The 27,621-nt window shown below is 51.4% G+C and overlaps 1 protein-coding gene across 3 annotated transcripts in view; it reads left to right on the top strand.

Annotated features, from left to right (window-relative positions):
• btbd11b (BTB (POZ) domain containing 11b) overlaps window positions 1–27,621 on the top strand; it is a 136,943-nt gene that overhangs the window by 78,153 nt on the left and 31,169 nt on the right. For all 3 annotated transcript variants that reach the window (XM_061229562.1, XM_061229561.1, XM_061229560.1), the window contains exon 2: window positions 19,042–19,191. In XM_061229562.1, the coding sequence (XP_061085546.1) occupies window positions 19,042–19,191 (150 nt within the window). The remainder of the gene's footprint in view (window positions 1–19,041; window positions 19,192–27,621) is intronic.

Below are 27,621 nucleotides of genomic sequence, written 5' to 3'. Positions count from 1 at the left end.
CGCAGACAGGAGCGTCTCCGTTCTAATTAAGGTGTCAGTAAGTGTGAGTCCTTCTGCTTCTCGCGCACGGGCGGGCCCGACCGCGTTCAGCGCCGTTCCGGGGTCTCCCCCCCGCGCGCGGGTCGGCTCCTGCCTCCGCCCCCGTTTCAGGACGGCGGGCCCGTACCTTTGACCTTTGACCTTCGACCTTTATTCGCACGGGTGCAGGTCGACTGAGCGCGCGTGCTCGCTTGCGGCGTGGCCCCGATGAGGGCCCGGTAGCCTGACCTGCGTGTCTCCGGGTCGTGGGAGGGAGGCCGAGGACCCGGAGGAGACGCGCACAGGGCACGGCGAGAACGTGCTTACTCCGCGCAGGAAGAGCCGGTCAGGTTCACCGAGAGAGGCCCAGTCTAGTGAGAGTAACCAGGAGGTTTTCTGTAAATCAAGCCAACCACGATAGATAGATAGATAGATAGATACATAGATAGATACATTTTTTGCCTGCATGCAGCCGTTTTGTGCCAGAATGGTCACCCCGCATCAGCTAGGGGAACCCCGCTTCTTTGTGCGAAGAGTGTGGATTTCGACCACAGTGAGTCAGGACCTCGGTTTAACGTCTTAGCCGAAAGGCGGCCGCAGGATCGCCCCTCTGCCTCCTGCTCCTTGCGTACCATTCACGCAGAGCGCCATGAGCACGCTTTCGATCCGCATACGACGAATTATTGCGTCTCCAGCCCTCAACCTGTAGGCACCTGCCGGGACGGTATATCGATGAATCACGCGGTGCTTATGCTAAGCGGCCCGCCGGCGCAGACTTCTGACTCACGCCTAAGTGTAAAACTGTTTCCGAGGTTCCGAGCCAAACTACTTCTCCCCGCAAAACGCCGTTACCGGCCGCATTAATTACAGCGCGTCTCCCTCCCGGGGATTTCATCAGGAGCCTCCGACCGTGCGCGACAGGCTCCGATCCAGCCGGTAGGCGAGGGCGTTCCGTCGCCTGGTTCTACCCCCCGAGGGACTGGTCCCGGATCAGCCCCGCTGCTTAACGAGGCTCGGCCGGGGGGGCTCGGTCGGCTGGTCCTAGGCCGCCCGCGCGCTGTTAAAGCGTCGCACGCTTGCCCGGCATCGCTCCACGGTCTTTACCCTTCGAGCGTAGCGCGTGGCCTTTAGCCCCGGCGGGTCGTCCGCGACGCTCTTTCGGAGTCGGTGCGCTAGGACTCCCGTCGCGTTCAGCTAGCGGTCGCGGTGGTGGCATCGGCGGGCGGGGCCGCGTCCCGGACAGCCGACGCCGGCTCATTTCCCCGGTCATGCCGGGAGACGGGGCTCATTAGCGCTACTGCGGTTGGCTCCAGCGTCAGTCGCTCGGGCGCGTTTTCAACGTAACGTCGATGGTGCAATTGCGGTCGAAATACAAAGCCGATCGTTTTTGTAGCCGCAATCAGTTCTTCTTCATCTAACGCCTCCCCGTGTGCCGATTTTCTTTAAGTTATCATGTTATTAGGACAGCGCAGCAATGCTTTGTGGATGAATCAGGGACAGTCTCTCTCTCTCTCACATACTGCCTCAGCTTCCCTACTGCACAGTCCCTGGCTCCAAATTTTACAACACGCCGGCGCTGGTAAACTTGAGTTCTGCGGTTTCGAAACAATTTTCACCAGCCCATGGATAGTCAGTGGGTGACGTAACAGGCACTTGGTCCATATTTGTTCTACAGTCTGTGCTGTATCCAGGCCTGGGGGCGTGGAGGAGGGCTATGTGACGGGGGCTTTTAGCTGGAGCCATGTGTCTCAGTGGGAGACTCTACCCACAAACCAGGAATCAACTCAAACTGCACTGCACTTGTGCTCAATGTTTTTCAATGTGAACAACCTGGCAACCCTCCAACAGTACTTTCACTCTGCCTACAGGAAAACAGCCACGCCACCAGCCGTGATTGATCCTCGGAGCAGTAAAAAGCAGTGTAATTAGGGCATGATTGATGGCGCTCCGTGCTTCGCTGTGGGGGTGGAGTGTTTGCAGCATCCATGTTGTGCCAAGCCTTCGCCTCCTGACTCCTAGTGCACAGCTGGGGTTCTTCTCCTGCGGTGCCCTTGGAACGTCCTGTGGTACTGTCCTGTTGAACTTCCTCTGTTAACGTCATGTTATACTTTCTCTGGTACTTCCTGCTGAACTTCCTCGAGTGCCTTCCTGTAAAGCTACCTGTAGTATGTCCTGTTAAAATACTCTTGTACTTCCCGCGGAACATTCTCCGGCTCGTCCTGTTGAATTACTCTTGTACTTCCTGTTGAACTTCCTCCAGTACTTCCTGTTGAACTTCCTCGAATACTTCCTGTTGAACTTCCTCTAGTACTTCCTGTTGAACGTCCTCTAATACCTCCTGTTGAACTTCCTCGAATACTTCCTGTTGAACTTCCTCTAGTACTTCCTGTTGAACGTCCTCTAATACCTCCTGCTGGACTTCCTCTAGTACTTCCTGGAGAACTTTCTTTTGCACTTCCTAAAACTCCAGAGAAACTGAACTGTGTGAGAGCGTCCTCTCCTCTGCAGAAGGTCAAGCACTATCAAGAAGTGCCATTACCCAGCCTGCAGCTCTCTCTGTCTGCGAGGACGGACCGCTGCCGTCCTCCGTTTTAAGAGCAGGGCCGGATTACACCAGTCAGGATGACAGATATCCGGGTGGAGAGTTAAACAATTACTGGGCTATTTGGAGCTCACTTGGAAATTACCATCTGCGACTGGGAGCAACATGAAGAGTAATAACTGTGGTCTTGAAAAAGTTTTAAAACAAAAAAAAACAGCGCTAAACTCAGGGCCCGCTCACGTAATAAAGCAATTACACACAGTGCCGCTGCAGGAGATAGGAAGCTGTGGATTATATTGGTAATAATGAGCATTACATTTTATGGGTTACCAGCTGGTGTGGCTGACTCCCTGTAATAGATTCCTGTGCGTGATTACTTTGATGTGACGGCGTGGAAACGCCGGCTGGCAGTCCCGTCGGTTTTTAACAAGAAGAGAAATCTTAATATTAGATGTGAGGCTGTTTTGGTCAGCCGTGCTGAGACGCCTTCTGGGTGCCGTCGTTAATCGTCGAGTTACTTGTCCATGAAAACGGTAATACCTGCGTCGAGAGGTGTGTGACTTTCACTTGGGGCTTTCTCCTCTAATCTAACATGATTTTATAACCTGGCTGCTCCCACACAAAAAAAGAACACTCTACATCTGCCGTTTTTCTCAAGTCATCTTTTTTGTCATCACTTAAGAAGCAGTGAGGTGTCTATAGTGTTGGGATAGTCTCCTGTACAGAGGTGGGTATAGTGCTGGGATAGTCTCCTGTACAGAAATGGTTATAATGCTGGGATAGTCTCCTGTACAGAGTTGGGAATAGTGTTGGGATAGTCTCCTGTACAGAGGTGGTTATAGTGCTGGGATAGTCTCCTCTACAGAGGTGGTTATAGTGCTGGGATAGTCTCCTGTACAGAGCTGGTTATAGTGCTGGGATAGTCTCCTGTACAGAAATGGTTATAATGCTGGGATAGTCTCCTGTACAGAGTTGGGAATAGTGTTGTGATAGTCTCCTGTACAGAGGTGGTTATAATGCTGGGATAGTCTCCTCTACAGAGGTGGTTATAGTGCTGGGATAGTCTCCTGTACAGAGCTGGTTATAGTGCTGGGATAGTCTCCTGTACATATGTGGTTATAATGCTGGGATAGTCTCCTGCACAGAGGTGATTATAGTGCTGGGATAGTCTCCTGTACAGAGGTGGTTATAGTGCTGGGATAGTCTCCTGGGATGCACTGAATGTGGATCAGTCCTCTCTGTAAGGTACATTTGCGTGCAAAGTAAGAGAGTGCATCAGAGGGAGTGAGAAACGATAATGTTGGTTTGTAATTCTCTGGGTAAGAGCGTACGCTAAATGAATGTAAATGCGAGCGCTGTGCGGTGAGCCTCTTCTGCAGCCCCTCGCGCACAGGCAATCCCAGGGGAAGGGCAGCCGAACGCAGGTAGCACTGAAGATAAAGGAATCCCCCCTCATTCCCATGGTAACCCGCGACGCAGTTTCCCCCGGATACCTCGAGACGGCGTGAGATCGGCGGCGCCTCGCTCTCCGTCGCGCTGCCGCCGGCCGCCAACGCATCCGGGCTTCCAGCCGCCCCCGCGCGGAGCGCTCCAATACACCCCGACAGAACCTTGTATAAAAAAAAAAAAAAAAAAAAGCATAACTGTCATATTTCCTCGTTCTGTCTTTCACTGCCGGACACACGCCAGGTCTACCCGCGCTCGGCGCCACGAGAGTATTTTACCTTTCGGGTCTGCCTTCTGGGGCGTCTGACACGCCGGGAGCGAGGCTGCCGCGGGAGGGGTGCGCTGGGGGGGTCGTTTGAAAGTGGCGCGGGGTAAACCTGAATCCGCGCTTGGCTCTGAGGCTGCCGCCGTGCTGCGATACCTTTTGCAATCTGTGACATTAAGCCTCGGCAATCGGGTTACCAGGCAACGGCGGGGCCTTGCAGCGGAGCCGTTTTAGTTGCCGAGTGGAGGGGAGATCTGCCTGTGATTGGTCACTCGTTGCTAAGTGGAGGGGAGATCTGCCTGTGATTGGTCACTCGTTGCTAAGTGAAGGGGAGATCTGCCTGTGATTGGTCACTTGTTGCTGAGTGAAGGGGAGATCTGCCTGTGATTGGTCACTTGTTTCTGAGTGAAGGGGAGATCTGCCTGTGATTGGTCACTTGTTGCCGAGTGAAGGGGAGATCTGCCTGTGATTGGTCACTTGTTGCCGAGTGAAGGGGAGATCTGCCTGTGATTGGTCTGTTGACAGGCGCATCCTGCGCTGGTCTCCGCGGGGAGAGGAAGCCTTGCTTCTCCCACACCCTCACACCCTCACACCCTCACACCCCCACACCCTCACACCCCCACACCCTCACACCCTCACACCCTCACACTCCCACACCCTCACACCCTCACACCCCCACACCCTCACACTCCCACACCCTCACACCCCCACACTCCCACACCCTCACACCCTCACACCCCCACACCCCCACACCCTCACACCCCCACACCCCACACCCCCACACCCCCATACCCTCACACCCTCCTCACACCCCCACACCCTCACACCCTCCTCACACCCCCACACCCTCACACCCTCACACCCTCCTCACACCCCCACACCTCACACCCCCACACCCTCACACCCCCACACTCTCAAACCCCCACACCCTCAAACCCCCACACTCCCACACCCTCACACCCCCACATCCCCACACCCTCAAACCCCCACACTCCCACACCCTCACCCACACACCCTCACACCCCCACACCCCACACCCTCACACCCTCACACCCCCACACCCTCACACCCTCACACCCCCACACCCTCACACCCCACACCCTCACACCCCCACACCCCCACACCCCCACACCCTCACACCCCACACCCTCACACCCCCACACCCTCACACCCCACACCCTCACACCCTCACACCCCCACACCCCCACACCCTCACACCCCCACACCCCACACCCTCACACCCCCAAACCCCCACACCCTCACACCCCCACACTCCCACCTGGAGCCCACCAGCCTGTCTGAGGACTCTTCTGCACTGTAGCCTGTGAAACCAGCGCCATTTAAACCCGCCCTGATGGATAGATATATCATTACATCTGCATGCTATTCTCCGCCCTGGAGCAATGCGGGGTCCAGGGCCTTGCTCAGGGGCCCAACAGCTGTGCGGATCTTATCAACATTCCGGCTCCCAGTCATGTACCTTAGCCACAAGCCTACAGGCTGCCCACCTAAGAATTATTAGGTGACAGTCAGAGAATATATGAAGGGCATTTCTCTTTAGCTGTTTTGCTTATACTCCCCTGCCTGACTGCAGCTGTCTGTAACTCAGGGACACGCGATCAGTCTGAAAGCAACCATATTTCCTCTCCTTAGTAATTTCACATTGTGTAGTCTCATCCTTTATTCAAATTAATTATAGCCCATTATTCAATCGATATTTAAATATGTTTATACTATTATTAATGGACACATTTTAAGTGTTATGTCATGAGTTATTAAAAATAGGAAGTGACCGTATCGGAGCGCGAGGCCAACCGAAGGCACGGGACGGAGGCTTCCTCCCGATTGGCTCCCGTCTTCAGGCCGTATCCCACGACGCCCTCCGAGAAGCGCGGCGGGCGGAGGCCAATGCCGCCGATCCTCTCCCCCCGCAGCGCCGTTTCTCCGTTTTAATAAAGGCGGCTGATCTCGCGCCCCCCTCTCTCCGAGCTCAGCCGCTCCGCCCCGGCGGCCGCCCGTTAAAGAGGAGATACGGCCCGCCTTCCACCACGCCACGCCCGTGTGCCGCGGGCTTGTGTAAACCCAGCCCAGATAGCAGTGAGCTCCTACTGCATGGGTCCCGGCCCGACGTGATGTAATTCCGTGCCTTTTCGAAACTTTTTTTAATTTATTCTTTCGGAAGCTCTTCTCACCCGAGATTTGACAGCTTATCTTGGGTGGGAGGGAGGGAGGGAGGGCGGGGGGGTTCGAAGATCGAAGATAAAAGGTTCTTTTTTTAAGGTTGTGTTTGTGAATTCCGCCTCGGCCATAAAGCTCCCGGATTAATACTCTCTGAAATCAGTCATGGCGTGTTTTTCATTTTATTTTTTATTTTTTTTTAGCACTCGCCTTAAGTGTCTCTTGGAATCGGCGAGTCTTTTTTTTCTCTCAACTGAAAGTGCGAGCTTCGGGCATCTGATAGAGACACTGAGTGGCGGGGTGAGGCACTGTCCCGTACCAGGGGATGCTGGGATCAGTGACATCACGCTCCGCCGTCCGACCCGGGGGGGTGGGGGGTGTGCGCTGGGATCAGTGACATCACGCTCGCTGACACACGCAGGGCACTGGGGCAGCGGGTGATGACTGTGATCGGCAGCTCGAGCCGCAGAGCGCCGGCTTCCTGTCCGCTTCCCCCGTGCGGATCAGCGCGTCGACGCCATCTGCTCCGGGGTCACAGATTCTCCCTCTTTCCTACTTTCCGGGTGGCGGAGAAGCTTCTCTCTCTTCTCTGTGGTCTGTTCGCCCTGCCGTGACTCCATTGCTCTCCGTCAACGGAAGCCATTGTTGCTTTGCGCAAGAGAACGAGAGCCCTTTAAGGTGTGAGGTCACAAATAGGCGTTTAGAATGTTCAGTCGAGAACATTCTAATGGTGATGTAACAATAACTCCTGTTAGAATGTTCTTTTTCCGCGGGCTGTTCGCTCTGCTGTGACCAAACAAACCAATTATTCAGATCATAAATGAGGGAGAGTGATAGTTTCAGATGACGGCTGAAAAACTTCAGCCCCTCGGACTGCGTGGATTTTCTGTTAGCGCGTAGCTTTGTCTCGAAAGAACCGAAATGTGTCAGTGTTTCCGGTCCAATTTCAGTGGGAAACACGCACCCACACACACACACTCTCACACACACGCGCACACACACACACACGTCTGTGCAAGCAGCAGTGCCTCCGTCAGAGACGCAGGTAAGCTTGTGGGGGCGGAGTGTGAAAAAGCCCCCCCCCTCAACGCAGGCTGCTGGGCCTCGCCATGGCGACGGAAAGGGTCAGAGGTCAGAGGCTGTGGGGTGACTGCGGTACTCCCCCTCTCTCTCCGTCCAACCGTGTGTCTGCTGAAGGACACTGTTCCCGTTTCCTGTTTCTAAATCCAGGGACTCTGCTGAAGTTGTGACGTCATCGTCTTGGGACTTCCGTCGTGTGAATATTCTTGGCTTTACGCCTCCCTGTACCAGAGAAGTAAATTCAATATAAGTGGCCAAACGAGCCGTTTGTTTTTTTGGGGGATCTCGCAGAGCGGCTAATTGTATGCCGTTTGTACGCTTCAGTTATACACAAATGGGTAATAGGCTTCCCCTCTCTCATCTGCATTGCTCCGTCCCACGTATCCATCCTGCGACTCTGACCTGAGGGGAACTGCTGAAACCGCTCCCATTTTGTGTTATTTCTGCTATTATTTGGCTCTTATCGCGGGAGTGCTATTTCCCACACGCTCTACTACCTACCTGTTCAACTCTATTTATTGCCTGAACGTAGAGACAGAGAGAGAGGTAGATGCACACAGGCAACACCTTTCATTTATCTAACAGGTTGTACATTGCCAGGAGGTGATGATGCTTTGATGATGGTTTGTTTCAGAATGCTGTTTTCAAAATTCTAAGTCGGTGTTCTAGAACTCCATCGCTGTCAGTTGACGGTAGTCATTGTTACATCGGCATTAGAATGTTTTTGTTTTTTTTTTCAGATTTTTTCCCTTTTTCTCCCAATTTAGTAGCCAATTGTACCTCGTCTGATTCAATTGGAGGTAGTCGTATTAGATGTACCGCCCGTACCCCGTCCCTCGGCGGCCCGAAGGAGAGCGACACGCCTTCTTCAAGCTGTCTCGTGCCCGTTGCCGTGATTCCAAGGCACCCGAGGTGCTTATTGTGCGACGATCTAATAACCCTGCCAAGTCCCTCCCTCTGGAGCAGCGAGCCAATTATTGCTGCCCCACGTGAGCCGGCCAAACTTGGCTTTTTGGCAGGACCGAGAATCGAACCCCGGTCCCCGGTGTGCAACTGCAGCAAACTGCAACCGCGAGTCTGCTGCGTCTTAGCCTGTTGCGCCACCGCGGCTCCAAGGCATTAGAATGTTCAGTAAATGTTCTTTACTGAACATTCTAACGCCGATGTAACAATCATTCATGTTAGAATGTTCTTAACTGAACATTCTAATGGTGTATTTGTGACCTCACACCTTTAGGGGCTCTCATTCTCTGTGCTCCAGCATTTCAGGCTTTCCCTCGGGCAGTCAACTTCTCCTGAAACGACTGACCTTTCTGTCTCTTTTTCTCGACTTATCATTTTCATTACATCTCATGACACATCAATTCTCTCTCTCTCTCTCTCTCTCTCTCTCTCTCTCTCGCATACAGGGCTGTGTGGAGGGGGGTACAGTTCTGTGCACAGAGCCCATTTCCATAATTCCCATCTCGTCAGCGCCCGTTTTCACATCTTGTAACATTTCTTTTTTTTTAAGTCAGTGTGTGGGTGATTGTGGAGATTCCGGAGTGCAGTCAGCGCGTGATTCAGGCTGCGTGTTCGACGCTACGGTACCAGCTTCCCCCCTCTGCGGTTATTGGAATAAAACGAATGCCACGAGAGAGACGCGCTTTCATTTTTTTGCCTGATGCGTCCGATCAATCACAGCGCCCCTCTGACGGCTGGTAATGAAAGGCTGGGTCCTTCTTTAAAACGGTATTGATCATGTGAATTATGGGAGAGGGGAAGAGGGAGAGAGAGAGAGAGAGAGCGAGTGAGAGAGCGAGCAAGCTTCCGGTTACCGTCCTCCAGATGGGAATTCATCCCAGAATGCATCACACCAAGTGTGTGTTTTTACTGCCACCGCGCACTTGGTGTGATGCATTTCAGCACACACACACACACACGCACACACACACACAGCTCACTGCTGCTACCCCTCCACCAGAAGGGGCCAAAAAGGTTGTCGCAGGTGTGGATTTCGTTGACAGATTCATAGAGGGAAAATAAATCAATAGATATAATGACCAGTTCCGGCCGATTGGCCTGCGTTTGACCTTGGCTTAGTTCCCTCTGAGACGCGCACACGCGCATACCCGATGCGACCGCTGGAATAATTGATATTCCGCACGGATCACATCACCGCGACTTCATTGTATTTTATGGGAGCATTTCATTCATCTGGCAGCTGAGCGGGACGGGTTCATTTCGACGGCACGCCGTGAAGACCTGTCGGGACCTTCCACCCCCGCTCGCCGTTTGGAAAAAACGGACACGCGGGGCTCCCGGCGGAGGAAGCCGGGGTGTTGAGCTAGTTGTGATGCTGTAGCTGCGCTGTACAGTAGAGGGCATTACATTACATTACATTACATTACTGGCATTTGGCAGACGCTCTTATCCAGAGCGACGCACAGTTGATTAGACTAAGCAGGAGACAATCCTCCCCTGGAGCAATGCAGGGTTAAGGGCCTTGCTCAAGGGCCCAACGGCTGTGCGGATCTTATTGTGGCTACACCGGGATTAGAACCACCGACCTTGCGGGTCCCGGTCATTTACCTTAACCGCTACGCTACAGGCCGCCCTAGCACGGGCATCGTGCTGTGGAAGGGCGGAAGTTTAGGGGAAGGCCCTGACGACCTGCTCCCCTGAAGCGGTGGGGAGATGAAGGGACACACAGGGGGGCCACTACCTGGAATTCTGCAGGCCTGTGTATAACCTGCAGGCCTGTGTATAACCTGCAGCCCTGTGTATAACCTGCAGGCCTGTGTATAACCTGCAGGCCTGTGGATACCCTGCAGGCCTGTGTATAACCTGCGTCTGCTGCAGGGCCTCTGTAGATGTCGTTTTTACGGCACTTCGGAGGAAAGAGGGGCCGGCCGTGTGCGGGATTAGCGGGAGGCCTGCGGCAGCCTTCGGGGCCCCCGTACGGGGTCGGCAGGGCAGGCGCGCGGGGCGCAGCTTGACCTCAGAAACCAGTGGGACGGGGAGAGACGATTCTCAGTCCGGGTGATTAAGGGCCGGTTACCCTCCTGCGTTTTTTTGCTTGCGGGGTTTTGCCTTGTGAAAGCCGGTTGCCGGTTGCCGGTTGTGCCCATTTCTGATCGGCTGGTGTTGGAGGAGCGGGGTCCCCGGAAAGATAGGAATTGTGGAGAGCGCACACGTTTGTATCCTCTGTAGCGGAGTTGGCTTCTGGAGGCAGAGGGCCACAGCTGCTCTGTGCATGAGAAGCAGATTTGCATCAGTGGGTAGGAGTGTGCGGAGGACGACCCAGCGGAGGAGCGCGGGAGAAAGAAAGGAGGCGTTGTCCGAAATAGATTTAAGTGCAGGGTGAGAGCCTGGAGGAGGATCCTGGCTGCGGTCTGGGAGACCTCCAGCGCTTTCTGAACACGGTCAGCGTTCAGCAGCTGTAAATACTGCTGCGACCGCACTCTGCCTGATGTCACAGGAAGCCTGGATGTCCAGACTGCGGGCTTGTGTGACATCACTCTTCTCTGATGTCACAGGAAGCTTGCATGTAGAGAATTCAGGCTTGTGTGACATCACTGCTCTGTAATGTTACAATAATTCTGGATGTACAGACTACAGGCTTGTGTGACGTCACTGCTCTGTGATGTCACCGGAGGCCTGGATGTACAGAACACAGGCTTGTGTGACATCACTCTGTGACTTCAATCTTGTGATATCACTCTTCTGTTACATCACAGGTAGCCTGGATGTGCAGACTTCAGGCTGGTATGGCACTGTTCTGTTCTGAGGAGGCTTGGATATGCAGACAAAAGGCTCGTGTGACATCCCTGTTCTATAATGTAACAGGAAGCAAAGACTGCACTCTTGATAGCGCACCCTTGCCTAGCCCTGCTCGTGATGCCTTCTGAATGAACTGTGCTATTTTAGTTATTTGTTGGTGAGAACGAGGCAGAGAATGAGTCGCAGTGGCGTGGGCTGCTCTGGTCGCTCCTCATTAGAGGAGCTTTACGTGCGTGCAGCGGGGAGGCGTCTGCGTGGGCACTGTGGAGCTGCAGTGTGTGTGTGTGTGTGTGTGTGTGTGTGTGAGTGTGTGCGTGAGTGTGTGTGTGTGTGTGTGTGTGAGTGTGTGTGCGTGCGTGTGTGTGTGTGTGTGTGCGTGTGTGTGTGTGTGTGTGCGTGTGTGTGTGTGTGTGTGTGTGTGTGTGTGTGTGTGTGCGTGTGTGTGTGTGTGTGTGCGTGTGCTGGCACTGCCCTGTTTCCCCTGCGGGGGGATGGACAGAGCACAGGCCAGAGCTGGGGTGAGAGAAACCCTTCTGCAGCCATGTGTGTGTCTGTGTCTGTGTCTGTGTGTGTGAGAGTGAGAGTGAGAGTGAGTGTGAGTGTGAGAGTGAGTGTGAGAGTGAGAGTGTGAGTGTTACAGCGCTCCGCTTGTGTGCTGCTGTCTTACTGCAGGGCCCTGAGCACATCATATCACACACACACACACACACACATACACACACACATAGACACATACACACACACACACACACACACACACACACAGACACATACACATGCACACACACACACACACACACACACACACACACACACTCCCATTGTAAGACCCTGCACTCTCAGAAATAAAGGAACGAAAAGTGCCGGAAAAATACTCGCCACTGCGGCGGAACCCTATAGGTGCATACAATTGTCCCCCTCGCCCGCAATATATAATTACTTGTCCCTTTTTTGCTTGGAAAAACCGACTCATTTGTACGCAAAGAGAACATTACTGTGCTTTCCGGGTACGTTTGGGGAAATTCGGTCCTCGGAGAACAAAGATCTGCCTCCACTGTCACTTTATTTCTGAGGGGGTGGTCGTCAACATCCCCCAGGAACATCGGTGTTTTGACAGGGGCTAATGTGTGACAGAAGTGATGGCTTGACACTGAATAGATCCTGCAGCAATGCACTCTGCAGTCCTGCTCAATAGCATTGCCTTGTTTCGCCGAGCCTAGCTTAGCCTAGCCTAGCCTAGCCTAGCATAGCCTTTCCTCCTTTCATCCACAATGAAGGCAAATCGGTGCTGACCTGCTCCTCTTGCTCCTACTCGTGGTCCTGCCAGCGAACCCACACCTGGGGCAGCCGAAACTGCCCGCCGCTGAAGTGTGAACTGTTCCAGTACTCGGTGAATAAAGTTTGCTTCTGCCTTTGATGATGAACCGAGAATCTTTTTTTAGTTCTTATTCACCAGGGGCGGTTTGTAGCAGTGATACAGAACTTCTGTGGGCTTCTGTCATACGCTATGTGCAGATGGACTGTCGTCTTTTACATCCAGCAGCTTGGATCTCAGAGCCGGCTCTTCCGTCAAAGCTAGCACGTCTTCCTCTCCAATCGCAGCCAGCCTGTGGGGCCAGGTCTGCTAACTGCCAGCCAATCGCACGCTAGTCTGCTGAGCCGTTGGGGCCGGAACGGTATCTGAGCTCGGTTGTGTTGTTCCCTTCGTTCAGCCTGCAGTGTGTGTCTGCTGCTTTGGAAGGTGCTGCCTTCTGGATCTTTCTCTCTGCGGCCCCTCCCCGTTCATCAGTGTAATAAGCTGAATCTCACTGTCCCTGGCAGAACAGAAGTTCCTCCTGTTCTTCTGGCAGAACAGAAGTTCCTCCTGTTCCTCTGGCAGAACAGAATTTCCTCCTGTTTACCCTGCGGAACAGAATCCCCAGCTGTTCACCTTGCGGAACAGAATCCGCTCCTCTTCCTCCTGCAGAACAGAATCCCCTCCTCTTCCTCCTGCAGAACAGAATCCGCTCCTCTTCCTCCTGCAGAACAGAATCTCCCTCCTCTTCCTCCTGCAGAACAGAATCTCCCTCCTCTTCCTCCTGCAGAACAGAATCCCCTCCTCTTCCTCCTGCAGAACAGAATCCCCTCCTCTTCCTCCTGCAGATCAGAATCCCCTGGTGTTCCTCAGCTCAGTATAGTATTAGTTATTTTCAGGTGCCTTTAAGGCAGTATCTTGCTGGTATGCCCTCATTGTAATACCCCTTTCTCTACATGTAAGAGGTTCCTCCTCTCTAGCAGAGCACCAGCTGGGTTGACCATGCTGCATTACTGCTCTGCTCACAAAAACAAGATGACTCACTACGAGCGGCTTGTTCCTGTTGCCATGGCGATTATTGTTAATGTGCCCAGTTGACATTCAGAACGAGAGGTAAGTGATTTAGAAAGCGTCGTAAATTCCGAATTCGCTTAATCGCCTCTGAAATAATGCGACTGTCCCTGAATAGAGAAGAGGAGGTGGTCAGTTTTGAATGGGGGGGGGGGGGGGGGCGGCCATTTTAGGTTGTTAACATTGACCCGCGTCCCGTGCGTGGACGGTGTGTGGAGTTTTTTACGGTGTGTTTTTGTGTCGGAGGGGAGTTGAGCTGACGGAGGGAATGAGGGGGCGATGGAGCTCCTTTGACCTCCTCGCGCCGGGCTCTCCGGAATGTCCGCACCCCGGAGCCCAATGCCGTTGCGCTTCGGGGGAGGTCGTAAAACGGCCCCCGGTCGAGGGGGAGGGAGTGATTTGTGTGCTGTGTCTGATGGCTTCCCTCTGCGGAGAGCCGGGTTACTGCCCCTGCGTGCCGTTAGCTCCGCTCCGGGAACGCTCCTCCATCTGCCTGAGCTAAACGCGCGGCGGCCTGCTTTCATCACCTAGAGCTGGCCTCCATCCTCTCAGTATGGCTTCATGAATGAACCCGGTCATCCGAACCTTCCTTTACCCGTTTGTATTAGCAGCACTGATATCCATCGTGGATTTCAGTCATATTAACCCAGTGTTGATATACACCAGTGATATCAGTCATATTAAACCAGTGTTGATGTACACCAGTGATATCAGTCCTATTAAACCAGTGCTGATATACACCAGTGATATCAGTCCTATTAAACCAGTGTTGATATACACCAGTGATATCAGTCATATTAAACCAGTGCTGATATACACCAGTGATATCAGTCATATTAAACCAGTGCTGGTATACAGCAGTGATATCAGTCCTATTAAAGCAGTTCTGATATACACCAGTGATGTCAGTCCTATGAAATCAGAGCAGGGTTACAGCAGGGTATCGGTACCTTTGTGTGAAGGTAGCGTTTGGCGTCCTGCAGTGCATTGTGGGAGTGTTACTGGCAGCCGGCACACACCTCTAACCCTCCCGACAGTCACAGAGCAACTGGGCAGCTCTCTCTCTCGTCACCATGGCGACCCATCAATTTAACATTCCGGGCGAGTTTCACTCCGGGAGAAAAATGAGATTGGATGTTTCTCCTCTGCAGACGGCGCGTAATGGCGGTGACACCGGATTGAGATTTGCCTAATTCCCTTTAATGAGCCGACGTATTAATGCAGCCTTCTGAGGGGGGGGGGTGGGTGGGCGCCTGTTCCTCTTCTGGGCTCCAGAGAAATGGACACTGCAGTTTGATACTGCGGCGCAGTCTGAATGAGGAATGACTCAAATGAAAAAGGCTTTCATCCACCCGGGAGAGGAGAGGAGAGGAGAGGAGAGGGAGGGGAGGGGAGGGGAGGGGAGGGGGGGCGGCCTCTACAACCTCCTTCATCTGACACACCTCAGGGCGGAGGTGGTGCTTTGGGTGCGCCTCAGAACACAATTTCCTGTATTACTCTGTCAGGAACGCTTTATGATAAATGGAGTCTCCCCAAGAAATTGAGATTGACTCGGCTCATTAAGCAGTAAACTGTATGTCTCCCTGTAATGAGCAATCCATTATAGTTTACTGTATTCTGTCCCTGTGAAGAGTGGCACATTATAGTTTACTGTATTCTGTCCCTGTGAAGAGTGGCACATTATAGTTTACTGTATTCTGTCCCTGTGAAGAGTGGCACATTATAGTTTGCTGTATTCTGTACCTCTAAAGAGTAGCACATTATAGTTTACTGTATTCTGTCCCTGTGAAGAGTGGCACATTATAGTTTGCTGTATTCTGTACCTCTAAAGAGTAGCACATTATAGTTTACTGTATTCTGTACCTCTAAAGAGTGGCACATTATAGTTTACTGTATTCTGTACCTCTAAAGAGTGGCACATTATAGTTTGCTGTATTCTGTACCTCTAAAGAGTAGCACATTGTAGTTTACTGTATTCTTTACCTCTAAAGAGTGGCACATTGTAGTTTACTGTATTCTGTACCTCTAAAGAGTGGCACATTATAGTTTACTGTATTCTGTACCTCTGAAGAGTAGCACATTATAGTTTACTGTATTCTGTCCCTGTAAAGAGTAGCCCATTACTGTTTACTGTATTCTGTCCTGAATTATTCTGTCTGTTAAAAATAGTGCGTTGTGCTTTACTGTGTTCACACACACACTTGGTGTACCTGGCATTAACAGCCTTCCTGTCAGCTGCATGCTTTAGTGTTTACTTCCACAGTCTGTGTTGGGAAATGATTAACTGGCTTTCAGAGTTTCAGTGAGAGAAGAAACAGAGGCTGGGCATTGGGACAAAAACACATTTAACCAATTAACCAATTCTATTCATCTTCGTCTACAGTAATACTTTTTAATATCATGATCGAGTTCCAGGAAAAATACGCTCAGAAAACCTGGGCCCTGTGCCTGTGTTCGTCAATGTCTTTGTAAGCAAATTATTTCAGGATGAATAGTTGTGGGGGAAAAAAGGCATATTATTCAGTGTTTTCTATAGAAAAGCGTCTCGGTTCTTTTTGTGCCTGAGCTCGTCTGAAATGCATTTGCAATGCTATTTGCTTTGTGGTACAGTATACTCTTTGTGTTACGCCATCGACTCTTAAAGAGCATACTCTAACCGTCTAAAACAACACGGTATCGAGCCAGGCATTGATTTCTTGATGACGTTTTAAATAATGTATCAATTGAAATGTTTCGATTCATCTTGCAGTAGGTGTGTAAACATTTACGTATTTTTCTTTCTATTAGCATGCCGTTATGCGACCATATGTACGTGGGCAGTTTCCCCCCCCTGCATTCCTGCAGAAACAGGCACGTCAGCTGCGGCGTTTGGAGGTTAATCAACGCGGGCCGTATTGGCCGCGGGGCGATGCAGCCGCGTGAGCCGGGGAAACGGGGCGGCTGGGGTCCGCGGAGGACCGCCCTGTCGGAGCTCGCGCTCCGCGTTTTAAACGTCAACTGCTTTCCGGATTAGAAACGCGCTAACGCCCGCTGTCCCTCCGGAGGAGGCAAGGAGGCCGATCCGCTCGTTTTTATTTCTCTTCTTATCACATGAGTAATGCAAAAGTCAAAGGCAGGAAGGAGAAAGAAGGGGAAAACTGTAGATTTATTTATCGAAACCACAGCAAATAAGTATAAAGTGTATAAGTAAAGTAAAGTGTTTCAGCCCTAATGATTGATTAAAACTCAATTTATATCTATATTCTTTTTAGCACTCCCCCCTGTAGTCTGACATAATCATACACACAATAATTTTACAGATTTAAAATGTTTTGGTTACATCTCTATAAACACTGCTTGGATGGGAGGTTCATTCCTCGGACATTCCAGCGCTAATGCGGGCTAGCTCCTGTAGTGCTCTTTTACCGTAAATCTGCTGTGACCTACATGCAATTCTCCGAGATAACCGTGTGCTTAATTGTTTGTTATCAAATGTCCTTTTAATGAGAGTGCCCCGAAGCAATTTTATTTGTGCAGTAAATAATGTAGGGTGTTTAGGATTTAAAGAGTTTAAAATGACTGGGCCGCTTTCTGCTATCTGTGACTTTCCACATTTTTCGCTAGTACCGCGATTTCCTTCATTTATCCGCGGTTATGTCTGGTAACCAAATATGATAGTTTGTTCCGATTGAGTGATTACTTGAGCCATTTTTATTACATTACATTAATGGCATTTGCCCGACGCTCTTATCCAGAGTGATGTACAGTTGACTAAGCAGGAGACAATCTTCCACCGGAGCAATGCAGGGTTAAGGGCCTTGCTCAAGCGCCCAACGGCTGTGCGGATCGTATTGTGGCTACACCGGGGATTGAACTACCGACCTTGCGGGTACCAGTCAAGTACCTTAACCACTACGCTACAGGCTGCCCATATTCTGATTGGGGTGTTAATCTGATTATAAAAAGAATTAAAGGTTCCGTGTAAAGGTAGTTTAAAGGTACAATAGGTAATTTCGGATTTCTAGTGGTCAAAAGAGGAATAGCAGCAACATACATCTTCAAACCACAGCAATGTTTTTTCCCTCCCTTCTCTGCGAATGCGCTGACGATGAAACGCCATTGGCTGTGGCAATTAAAAACAATTTTCAACCAATGAGCTTGAATTCAATGTTTTGGTGCAGAGTGTCGGGCCGTCAACTGTATATTTTGAAACCCGAATTTAAGGACTATGAACATGGGCAGAGAGTGAGTCAATGTGTCAGTGAGCCTTTTTCAATGATAGGAAGGGATTTACAATGGTCTTGTAACAATGTTTTAACGCAAAAATCTTACCTCTTGTACCGTTAAGACTCAAACACTGCAGAACACATTTTGTACAAAAACATAAAAACGGATGCACAGTAACCATGTTTGAGCATGCTCGATTCGTACCAACATTTGGTGAAATGAAAGGCGAAAGGCTTTCCTTCTCTCCCCGGTAGACCGAATTAAGCAATTAAATGCACCAGCATATCCGTGTGTTTTTACTCTGAGGCTGTTTGCTCCTGGCAGCCAGCAACTCCCCGACCATTTTTTAGTTTTTTTAGTTTTTGTTTTAGTTTTTGTTTTGGAAACGACAGGTGTTACTGTTGCTACAGCTGCGCATGTTATTTCAACCATTTCCCACTGCTGCACATGAGATCAATTGACTAATTTAATATATGAAAGTGTTTGTTTTGAAATAATAATAATAATTTGAATATAATGGAATAATCCAATTCTAATTGCGACAACTGCCCGTTGTTTTTTTTTTTACTTCCGGCACTTTTTCCTGTTGCTGTTATTTCAATCGTTACCCATTGCTGTGAATGAAATCTCACTAATTTAAATATTTTATTTATTTTAAACCTCTGATTATAACTATAATAATGTAATTATCATGTAATAATTTGAATGTATTTTTACATTATTGGCATTTGGCAGACGCTCTTATCCAGAGCGACGTACAGTTGATTAGACTAAGCAGGAGACAATCCTCCCCTGGAGCAATGCCGGGTTAAGGGCCTTGCTCAAGGGCCCCCAACGGCTGTGCGGATCTTATCGTGGCTACACCGGGATTAGAACCACCGACCTTGCGTGTCCCAGTCCTTTACCTTAACCACTACGCTACAGGCCCTGTATTTATACATTGGATGCTGCAGTGACTGGGGTGAAAGGTGTTGCGTGAAACCGGGCATATTGCTGCCCGAGATCCCTGGTGAAGGCTTGGTCTGTTTCTCACAGAATCGGCCCAGTTACAGGACCATTAAAACAAACAGAATGCGGTATTCCTCCTTGCAGTAACTCACCTCAGGGTTGAGGCCCTAGGCCTGGTCCCCCGATTGGCCGCAGCGCCGTTGTTAAACTCACCGATGTGTTTCTCCGCAGGGGTGCTGAGCCTGCCCGAGAGCCTAAACCTACACCGGGACCAGCAGAGAGCCAATCGGCCGGGAGATGTGCCCACGTACAGCCAATCGGAGCTGCGCACCATCGAGCAGTCCCTGCTGGCCACGCGCGTGGGGAGCATCGCGGAGCTCAGTGAGTACCCATAAATCCCTCTGTCCCGCCCCGCCCTCCACCGTCACGGACCGCCGTCGGGTTCCTGAGCAGATTAGCGACAGTGCCCTACTTCAGAGGAGTGCCCATTTACAGCGGAGATCCTGCTGGGCTCAGCACTGTAAAGTATCTAGAAAGTTCCTTCCTAACCAGCCACCAGAGAGGGGCCTTTATGAGTGTAATCCAGATTGGGGACCTTGGATTGGGGCCCTTGGATTGGGGCCCCTGGAGTGGGGCCCTTCCTAGTGGCCCCTAGACTGGGGCCCTTCCTAGATTGGGGCCCTTCCTACTGGCCCCTGGAGTGGGGCCCTTCCTAGTGGCCTCTAGACTGGGACCCTTCCTAGATTGGGGCCTTTCCCACTGGCCCCTGGAGTGGGGCCCTTCGTAGATTGGGGCCCTTCCTGCTGGCCCCTGGACTGGGGCCCTCCCTAGATTGGGGCCCTTCCTGCTGGCCCCTGGACTGGGGCCCTTCCGAGATTGGGGCCCTTCCTAGTGTCCCCTGGACAGGGGTGCTTCAGGGGTGTTCAGGGGGACTGAGCCAAACAGGCTCAGGAAGATGACTTACTGAAGCAGCAGTCAGCCCGGTCACATTAACCCAACTGACCCAACCTAATTCTCGAGCTGAAAGGCTTCTTAGAATTATTTTTATGCAATTATAAAATATATCTTATTTACTATTTTGTTGAAGTTAACTGGCTGGGTGGGAAATCCTGCATTGTTGGAAGTAAACCTTCACCATACCCAATAAGATATGCTGCAAAGCATTGTGGGATACTGGAGCCCCTTTTGAGTTTGTTCATAGCCTAACCTCAAACACACGATGCTTGAAAGGCAGATTGGAAAGATTAATTTCCAGATTAATCAGCTTTACAAAAACTATTCCACAAAACAAGAGTGATTCATCGGGAGTTGCATGATAAAATAAAATGTCGTTGAACAAAATTTTGAATTACATGACCTTGTTTTTTTGCGTATGAGACAGAATTGAATGAACTCTGACTCGCTGAGTCAATTTTAACTTTTCACTTCAGTAGTAAAAACAGTGAGGCTCCCACGTGTGTTTGGATAGGAGGCTGGGCTGAGCGGAACCCTGGCCCAAGTCCCAAACCCCCCCCCACACACACCCCACGGTGGGCGTGCGGAGGTCAGAGGTCAGGGTGTGGTGGAAAGCATTCCTGATGTGGGCGGGGTCACGGATCCACATCCGACTTGTGCAATAAAAGCTGCAGAACTCAACGTCGTCAGTACTTCACATCAATATTTCCTCTGTCCAGAATTGAGGCTGGGATTCGATCGACATGTTCTGAACTTTTGACTTGGGTTCTGTAAACACTAAAACCACCCCGCTGAACATAAGATATGGGGGAAACGGTGACGAACGGAGCCGGTGTTTCCTGAATCTTGCTTAAATGGGTCCAGTGTGGTCCTCAAATTGGACCAGCCCAGGATAAAAATAGGGTTCTGTGTTTATGCAAAAAAATAAAATTTTTGTCTTTGGTGTATTAAACTACTAAGGTAAAGGTCGGCCAGTTTTTACATGAAAAGCCATCAGAGAAAAGGGGAATTATGCTATTTGTGCTTTAAGTGGCTCTGTAAATGCTTGATTAACCTGTCTGGAGATGGCTCCCATGTAAGTAAGTATTGTACGTATATGTAAGAACTGTGCATGATATACAGTATGTGAATTGCAATTATGATCTATTGTGCTGCTCATTGAGTTATGTACATATTATCCCGCACAGAGATATCTGAAGGCTCAGGAACTGAGAAGTCATGTCTTGTTTGTAACAAGTGGGGATAATTTGTTTCAGTTGTTGTTGGCATCTTTTCTAGTTGTATCCGCCATTTTGTAGGGCTCTATGACTGTGAGCCTGGCCCCTGTATTACTGTACGACTGTGTGTAAGGCCCCTGTATTACTGTGTGACTGTGTGCAAGGCCCCTGTATTACTGTATGACTGTGCAAGGCCCCTGTATTACTGTGTGACTGTGTGCAAGGCCCCTGTATTACTGTATGACTGTGTGCAAGGCCCCTGTATTACTGTATGACTGTGCAAGGCCCCTGTATTACTGTGTGACTGTGTGCAAGGCCCCTGTATTACTGTATGACTGTGTGCAAGGCCCCTGTATTACTGTATGACTGTGCAAGGCCCCTGTATTACTGTGTGACTGTGCAAGGACCCTGTATTACTGTATGACTGTGCAAGGCCCCTGTATTACTGTATGACTGTGTGTAAGGCCCCTGTATTACTGTATGACTGTGAGCCTGGCCCCTGTATTACTGTATGACTGTGTGTAAGGCCCCTGTATTACTGTGTGACTGTGTGCAAGGCCCCTGTATTACTGTATGACTGTGTGTAAGGCCCCTGTATTACTGTATGACTGTGAGCCTGGCCCCTGTATTACTGTGTGACTGTGTGCAAGGCCCCTGTATTACTGTATGACTGTGTGCAAGGCCCCTGTATTACTGTATGACTGTGTGCAAGGCCCCTGTATTACTGGATGACTGTGTGTAAGGCCCCTGTATTACTGTATGACTGTGTGTAAGGCCCCTGTATTACTGTATGACTGTGTGTAAGGCCCCTGTATTACTGTATGACTGTATGTAAGGCCCCTGTATTACTGTATGACTGTATAAGGCCCCTGTATTACTGTATGAATGTGTGCAAGGCTCCTGTATTACTGTATGAATGTGTAAGGCCCCTGTATTACTGTATGACTGTGTGTAAGGCCCCTGTATTACTGTATGAATGTGTAAGGCCCCTGTATTACTGTATGAATGTGTGCAAGGCTCCTGTATTACTGTATGAATGTGTGCAAGGCTCCTTCAGAATCCTCATTCACGTGTAACAGGCTCCTCGGCCCAGGAAGTGTGAAAGCCTCTCTTCATTCTTCACGCAAACGGACACGGCACAAATTGAGTTGGAAACGGTCTGTCTGGCCCCGTCCACATTCTGAAGCTGTGAGTCTAACCGAGGCCGACGGAGCTCTCCCGGGCTCCTGACATCCGATTGCCTGATTCGTTGTCTCTGAGCCTTGAGGCGCTTTGTTCCCGATTTGAAAACGCCTTATCGGCAGAAGATACTGTACATCTGTAAATATTTGTGGTGCCAATAAAGCATTTTCAATCAGGCCCCCCCCCCCGATTGAAAATGTTTTAATGCCGCGGCGTATATCTGAAGCGCACGGCGGCTCATTCAGGGGCTGGGGTATTTCCCTCCGTCGTGCGGAGCCGTGCTGATGAAAGCTTGGTGTGCGTGTCTGTGTGTGTCAGTGCATGTCTATAGTCTATACTAGTCTGTACTCGTCTGTGCTGGTCTGTAAGGGTCTGTGCGGGTCAGTGCTGGTCTGTAAGGGTCAGTGCTGGTCTGTAAGGGTCTGTGCGGGTCAGCGCTGGTCTGTAAGGGTCTGTGCGGGTCAGCGCTGGTCTGTAAGGGTCTGTAAGGGTCAGTGCTGGTCTGTAAGGGTCTGTAAGGGTCAGTGCTGGTCTGTAAGGGTCTGTGCGGGTCAGTGCTGGACTGTGCCGATCTTTGGCTGAAATGTATTTGCCTGTGCTGGACTCCTCAGTTAATGCTTTTCCACTTCCCGTTTGTCGTGGATTTATGGGTGGGGTGCGGTATGATCCCGAACCTCTCTCACTCAAGTGCAGAGAGCACATCCACTGTACAGGAGCGAAAGAGTAATGGCTCCAGAAACATATCAGACAGTTGCCCTTTTTTTTGTGTCCGCGCTCATATTTCAGACGGCGGTAATGGGTATGGTTTGGGCTGGTAGTGCTGCATTTGATGGGAGCAGTCTGTCTCTGGATAATCCCCCCTCCCCTACTTACTGCCTGATTGAAAGATGTACTGTGCTGACTGCTCTTTCTTTGAATGCCCGATTGAAGAAATGTCACTCCACCACCGAGTGGCACATTCTGCACGACGGCCATTTTGTCTCAATGTCCCGCCAGTGTATAAGCTCGAGTCTTGACACAAGAGGCGAGCCAGCCAATCGGTGTGCACTAATGGCCCCGAACAAATGGGTCCATTTCCACTGGCTGCTGATTAGCACTTAGCACAACCACAGCGACCAAAATAAAAAGAATCCATGACCGGATGGATGAGATGGTTGTACTCCCGTGTTCCTATCGCAGTCGTAAAGTACAGGTCTTGGTGTTGCCATTAAAGGTTTCACTGAGCAGAGAAATCCCATCCATCCTGGCTGTAAGAGGCTAATTTGTCGCTGGATGGTTTGAGCTGATGTCTCAATGGCTTTCTTTCAACATGCAAGCATGTGGAGTACAAGGCTAGCGGACGGGATGGCCTGAAGCAGGGTTTGCCCAACCGTGTTCCTGGAGCTCTACCGTCATGTAGCTTTTCGTTTCAACCCGAACAAAGCCACACCTCATTCAAAATCTGGAGCAGGGCTGCCCAACACTGTTCCTGGAGCTCTACCGTCCTGTAGCCTTTCATTTCAACCCGAACAAAGCACACCTCATTCAGCAGCTAGAGCAGGACTGCCCAACACTGTTCTTGGAGCTCTACCATCCTGTAGCTTTTCATTTCAACCCTAATTTGGCAAGCCTGATTCGACTAACTAGCTGTTGAATGAGGTGTGCTTTGTTAGGGTTGGAGTGAAAACCTACAGGATGCTGGACTGTTTGGAGACCCTAGCCAAAAGCCCTCAGCTAGCTTATGTAACATTTACATGAACCCATTATGGACTAAGGCACCCTATAGAAAACCCATAAGAAGGCCTAGGAATCACAATGCATGTCAGTGTGTACAGGTTGTCCATGAAAACATGTTGAATTGCATAAGATAGCAGGACTGTAGAGAGTGTCTGAAACCTGCATTTGCTTACAGACTGTATTTGTAGACCAGCTACTGTTCTGTCACAATTATCTAAGTGGCTTTGGGTCTGAGAAAGGCCCTATACAAATATAACGTTATTGTTATTATAAACCCAGCTGGTTTGTAACTGAAGGGAATGTGTGTCTTGCCTGCCACACCTAGTTATAATTCTGTTCCCTTACCCTGAATGGGACTGTGTTTTATTTAGTTACATAATATGGGTGTATACTGTTCCCCTCACTGCACAGAGGAATCCACACTGGTGCCTACCGCCCGTTAGACAAAGGGTGCATTGTTCATGCTAAAAAACTGTCTGAATGACCGTCCCTTTGCCAAACTCCCTTAACCCTTTGAAGAGTTCTACAAATTTGTTGCTCACATTACATTTATTTAGCTGAAGCTTTTATCCAAAGCGACTTACAGTTGATTAGACTAAGCAGGGGACAATCCATGGAGCAATCTGGGGTTAAGGCCCTTGCTCTAGGGCCCAAGAGCTGCACTGGTCCTATTGTGGCTACGCTGGGGCTTGAACCAGCAACCTTCCAGCTTACCCACGAGGCCATAGGCTGCCTCTGTTGCTTTCAGTTCTCCCGTTTTGGTTGTAACATCAGCACTGTGTGACTTTTCAGTCACACGTGTGTTCAGGTCTACACCTTAAAGGGTTAAAACCCAGCTGGCCAGGAGGATGAGGCGCCCCCCCCCCCCCCCCCCCCCCCCCCGTGGATGTGCTGTGGATCAGTCCGGTCCTGGGCCAGAGGGACAAGGCCGTCTCCCCCCCCCCGTGGATGTGCTGTGGGTCAGTCCGGTCCTGGGCCAGAGGGACAAGGCCGTCTCCCCCCCCCCCCCCCCCGTGGATGTGCTGTGGATCAGTCCGGTCCTGGGCCAGAGGGACAAGGCGGTCTCCCCCCCCGTGGATGTGCTGTGGATCAGTCCGGTCCTGGGCCAGAGGGACGCTGGGACCCAGCGGATGGACGGCAGATGCCCACGCGCTCACCTGCCGCTTTCAAAAGCTGCTCTCCTCCTCCACACCACACTCCCTCTCTCCGGGGCGGAGGGTTTGGCGGCGTTTCATATCCGCCGGCGAGGTTGGGGGGGGGGGTTTGGGGTGGTGGTTTTGGGGGGGGGGATACGGTGGAATGTTCGGTGGAGTGCGGAGCGCCGGGCTGGGAGTCACGGCTCTGACATCACGGCCTGTCGATTCAGTGCCGAGAGAGCGAGCGAGCGAGCGCAGCGGACTGGAAAAAAACTCCTCGCGCCTTTCTGTCGACTCTCCGACGCGTGACGCGTTCGGTCCCCTGCTGCTGCGCTGCATGGAGGGCAAACGCGGGGCCGGCCGGCGGGAACTCCGAACCGCCGAGAAAAAAAAGGAAGAGATGAAACGGGCCCGGTGTCCGGGGAAGTTCAAGAGTCGCGCGTTTAAAGCTAATGAGTGTCAACCTCGCCGCAAAAGGACTGTGGGAAACAGATGGCTGTGGTGTGGGTCTTCCTCGTGAAGCGCCCTGATGGTGGACCCGCAGATCATCTCTGTTACTCGGTCCGGTAGTACGCCAGGCCGACTGCTGCAGGCCTACCGCCTGCCTGTTTATCTGTATAAATGTGAAGTTTAACATTACTCCATCTGCCCACACAGTCCCACTGGGTCCCCTCCCGAGACTTGCTGCTCCAGGAACAGAAGGGCTGGTTTATATTTTGCCTTATGGCCCAGCCAGGGCCAAAAGCCCCCTCAGCACTGCCCGTCCAGATTTCTTTTTTTATCCCCGGCGGTGCCGAATGAGATTAATGAAACCGACGGAGCCAAACCGCGCTGTGTCTTTGCTTTACCGCGCAAGTGCCACGGTGCCCCTCCCCCACTCACGCGCCTGGCAAACTCCGACTGGCTCAGGGTTATGACTGGCGCAGAATCTTCACGATCCCGTGGATACATGTCCTGTTCGTTTTCCAGCTAGCCAATCAGGGGTCCTGACAGACTTCCTGGTCTGAAGCCCTGCCCCTGGACACTCGAGGCCCCCAAGTCTCAAAGGATTTCAAGGCCAATTTACGTGTACAGTTACGTGATCTACCGTGTTGTCATGACAACTGTTGGGGGGGGGGGGGGGGGGGGGTCAAAGTTCAGTGCAGTATAATCCTCAGCAGTGGGCACGACGGTCATGGCGATGACGATGACGACAAGTCATTCCGCCGCCCCATTATAAACGAAAAGTCACGATCGGCTGCCTGGAAGCTCAAAGGCTCAAAGTCTCCCCCGCCCTCAGGCCATCAGCCTCCAAGGCCGCCCCGCTCCTGTAACCCTTTCATTTCTGCACGTACGCGGCCCCGGGGCTCCCCGCTGGTACGTCGGCTCCTCGGCGACGGTCGCCGCGGAGCCCGCGTCCCTGGACGGCCACGCCCGCCGCGCCCCACACGGGGGGCTCCGATAGGGGTTACGAGATTTGTGCGGGTGGGTTTTTCCCGCCGCCTCGTTTCGCACGCAGATAAGCACCGCGCCGCTGTCCTCGTTCCCCCTGGTGTCCACGCACGCCGAGAGCTTCAGACGCGCCGGGGAGTCTTCCAGGGGGGCGCCGGAGGAGAGGAATGTGATTTTAATTAAAGCCAACGCGGTGATGAGAGGCGGGTGATGTGTTCTCCGGTCGAGCAGACGGGCGGTAATCGCTCGCCGTGTCTCGGGCTCGATCGGACTGAGCGCGTGCGGGATCGGTCCCCTCCCGTCCCGAAACGCTTCCTTTAATCCGCCTCTTAATTCCCACCGTTACGGGGGGAAAATTAGCGCTAGACGCGTTTTTGCGGAGGCGAGCGGAGCTAATTTGGCTGTCATTAAGTGACATTATTGCAGGATTGGGTCTCCTTTGTGGAAGTGCGGCATTATGACAGCATTGTTATGCTGATATGGATGTACCATAGCGCCTGTCATACCTCTCTCTTATAACCTGCTCTCCCATCCTGTTATAACCTCTCATACCTCACAGACCTGCTCCCCTGTCCTGTTATAACCTCTCGTACCTCACAGACCTGCTCCCCTGTCCTGTTATAACCTCTCATAACTAACAGACCTGCTCCCCTGTCCTGTTATAACCTCTCGTACCTCACAGACCTGCTCCCCTGTCCTGTTATAACCTCTCATACCTCACAGACCTGCTCCCCTGTCCTGTTATAACCTCTCATAACTAACAGACCTGCTCCCCTGTCCTGTTATAACCTCTCGTACCTCACAGACCTGCTCCCCTGTCCTGTTATAACCTCTCATACCTCACAGACCTGCTCCCCTGTCCTGTTATAACCTCTCATATCCAACATACCTGCGTGATTTGAGGTTATGACAGGATAGCGTCTTGTTATAACCTCATATGGGCCAGTCTGGAAGGTTCTGAGATATATTTATCACGTGGAGGTCTCCCATCACTTACCGTGTCTCATTTCTCTTTATTAGCAGCAGGTTGTGGTTTCTGTGTCAAGGCTAACACGTTGTGGTTACCGTGTCAAGGCTAGCACGTTGTGGTTCCCGTGTAGGGGCTAGCACGTTGTGGTTACCGTGTCAAGGCTAACACGTTGTGGTTACCGTGTCAAGGCTAGCACATTGCGGTT

The sequence above is a fragment of the Conger conger genome, chromosome 19 (assembly GCF_963514075.1).
Source record: "Conger conger chromosome 19, fConCon1.1, whole genome shotgun sequence".
Classification (NCBI taxonomy): Eukaryota; Metazoa; Chordata; class Actinopteri; order Anguilliformes; family Congridae; genus Conger; species Conger conger.
This window is presented reverse-complemented; position numbering and strand designations above follow the sequence as displayed.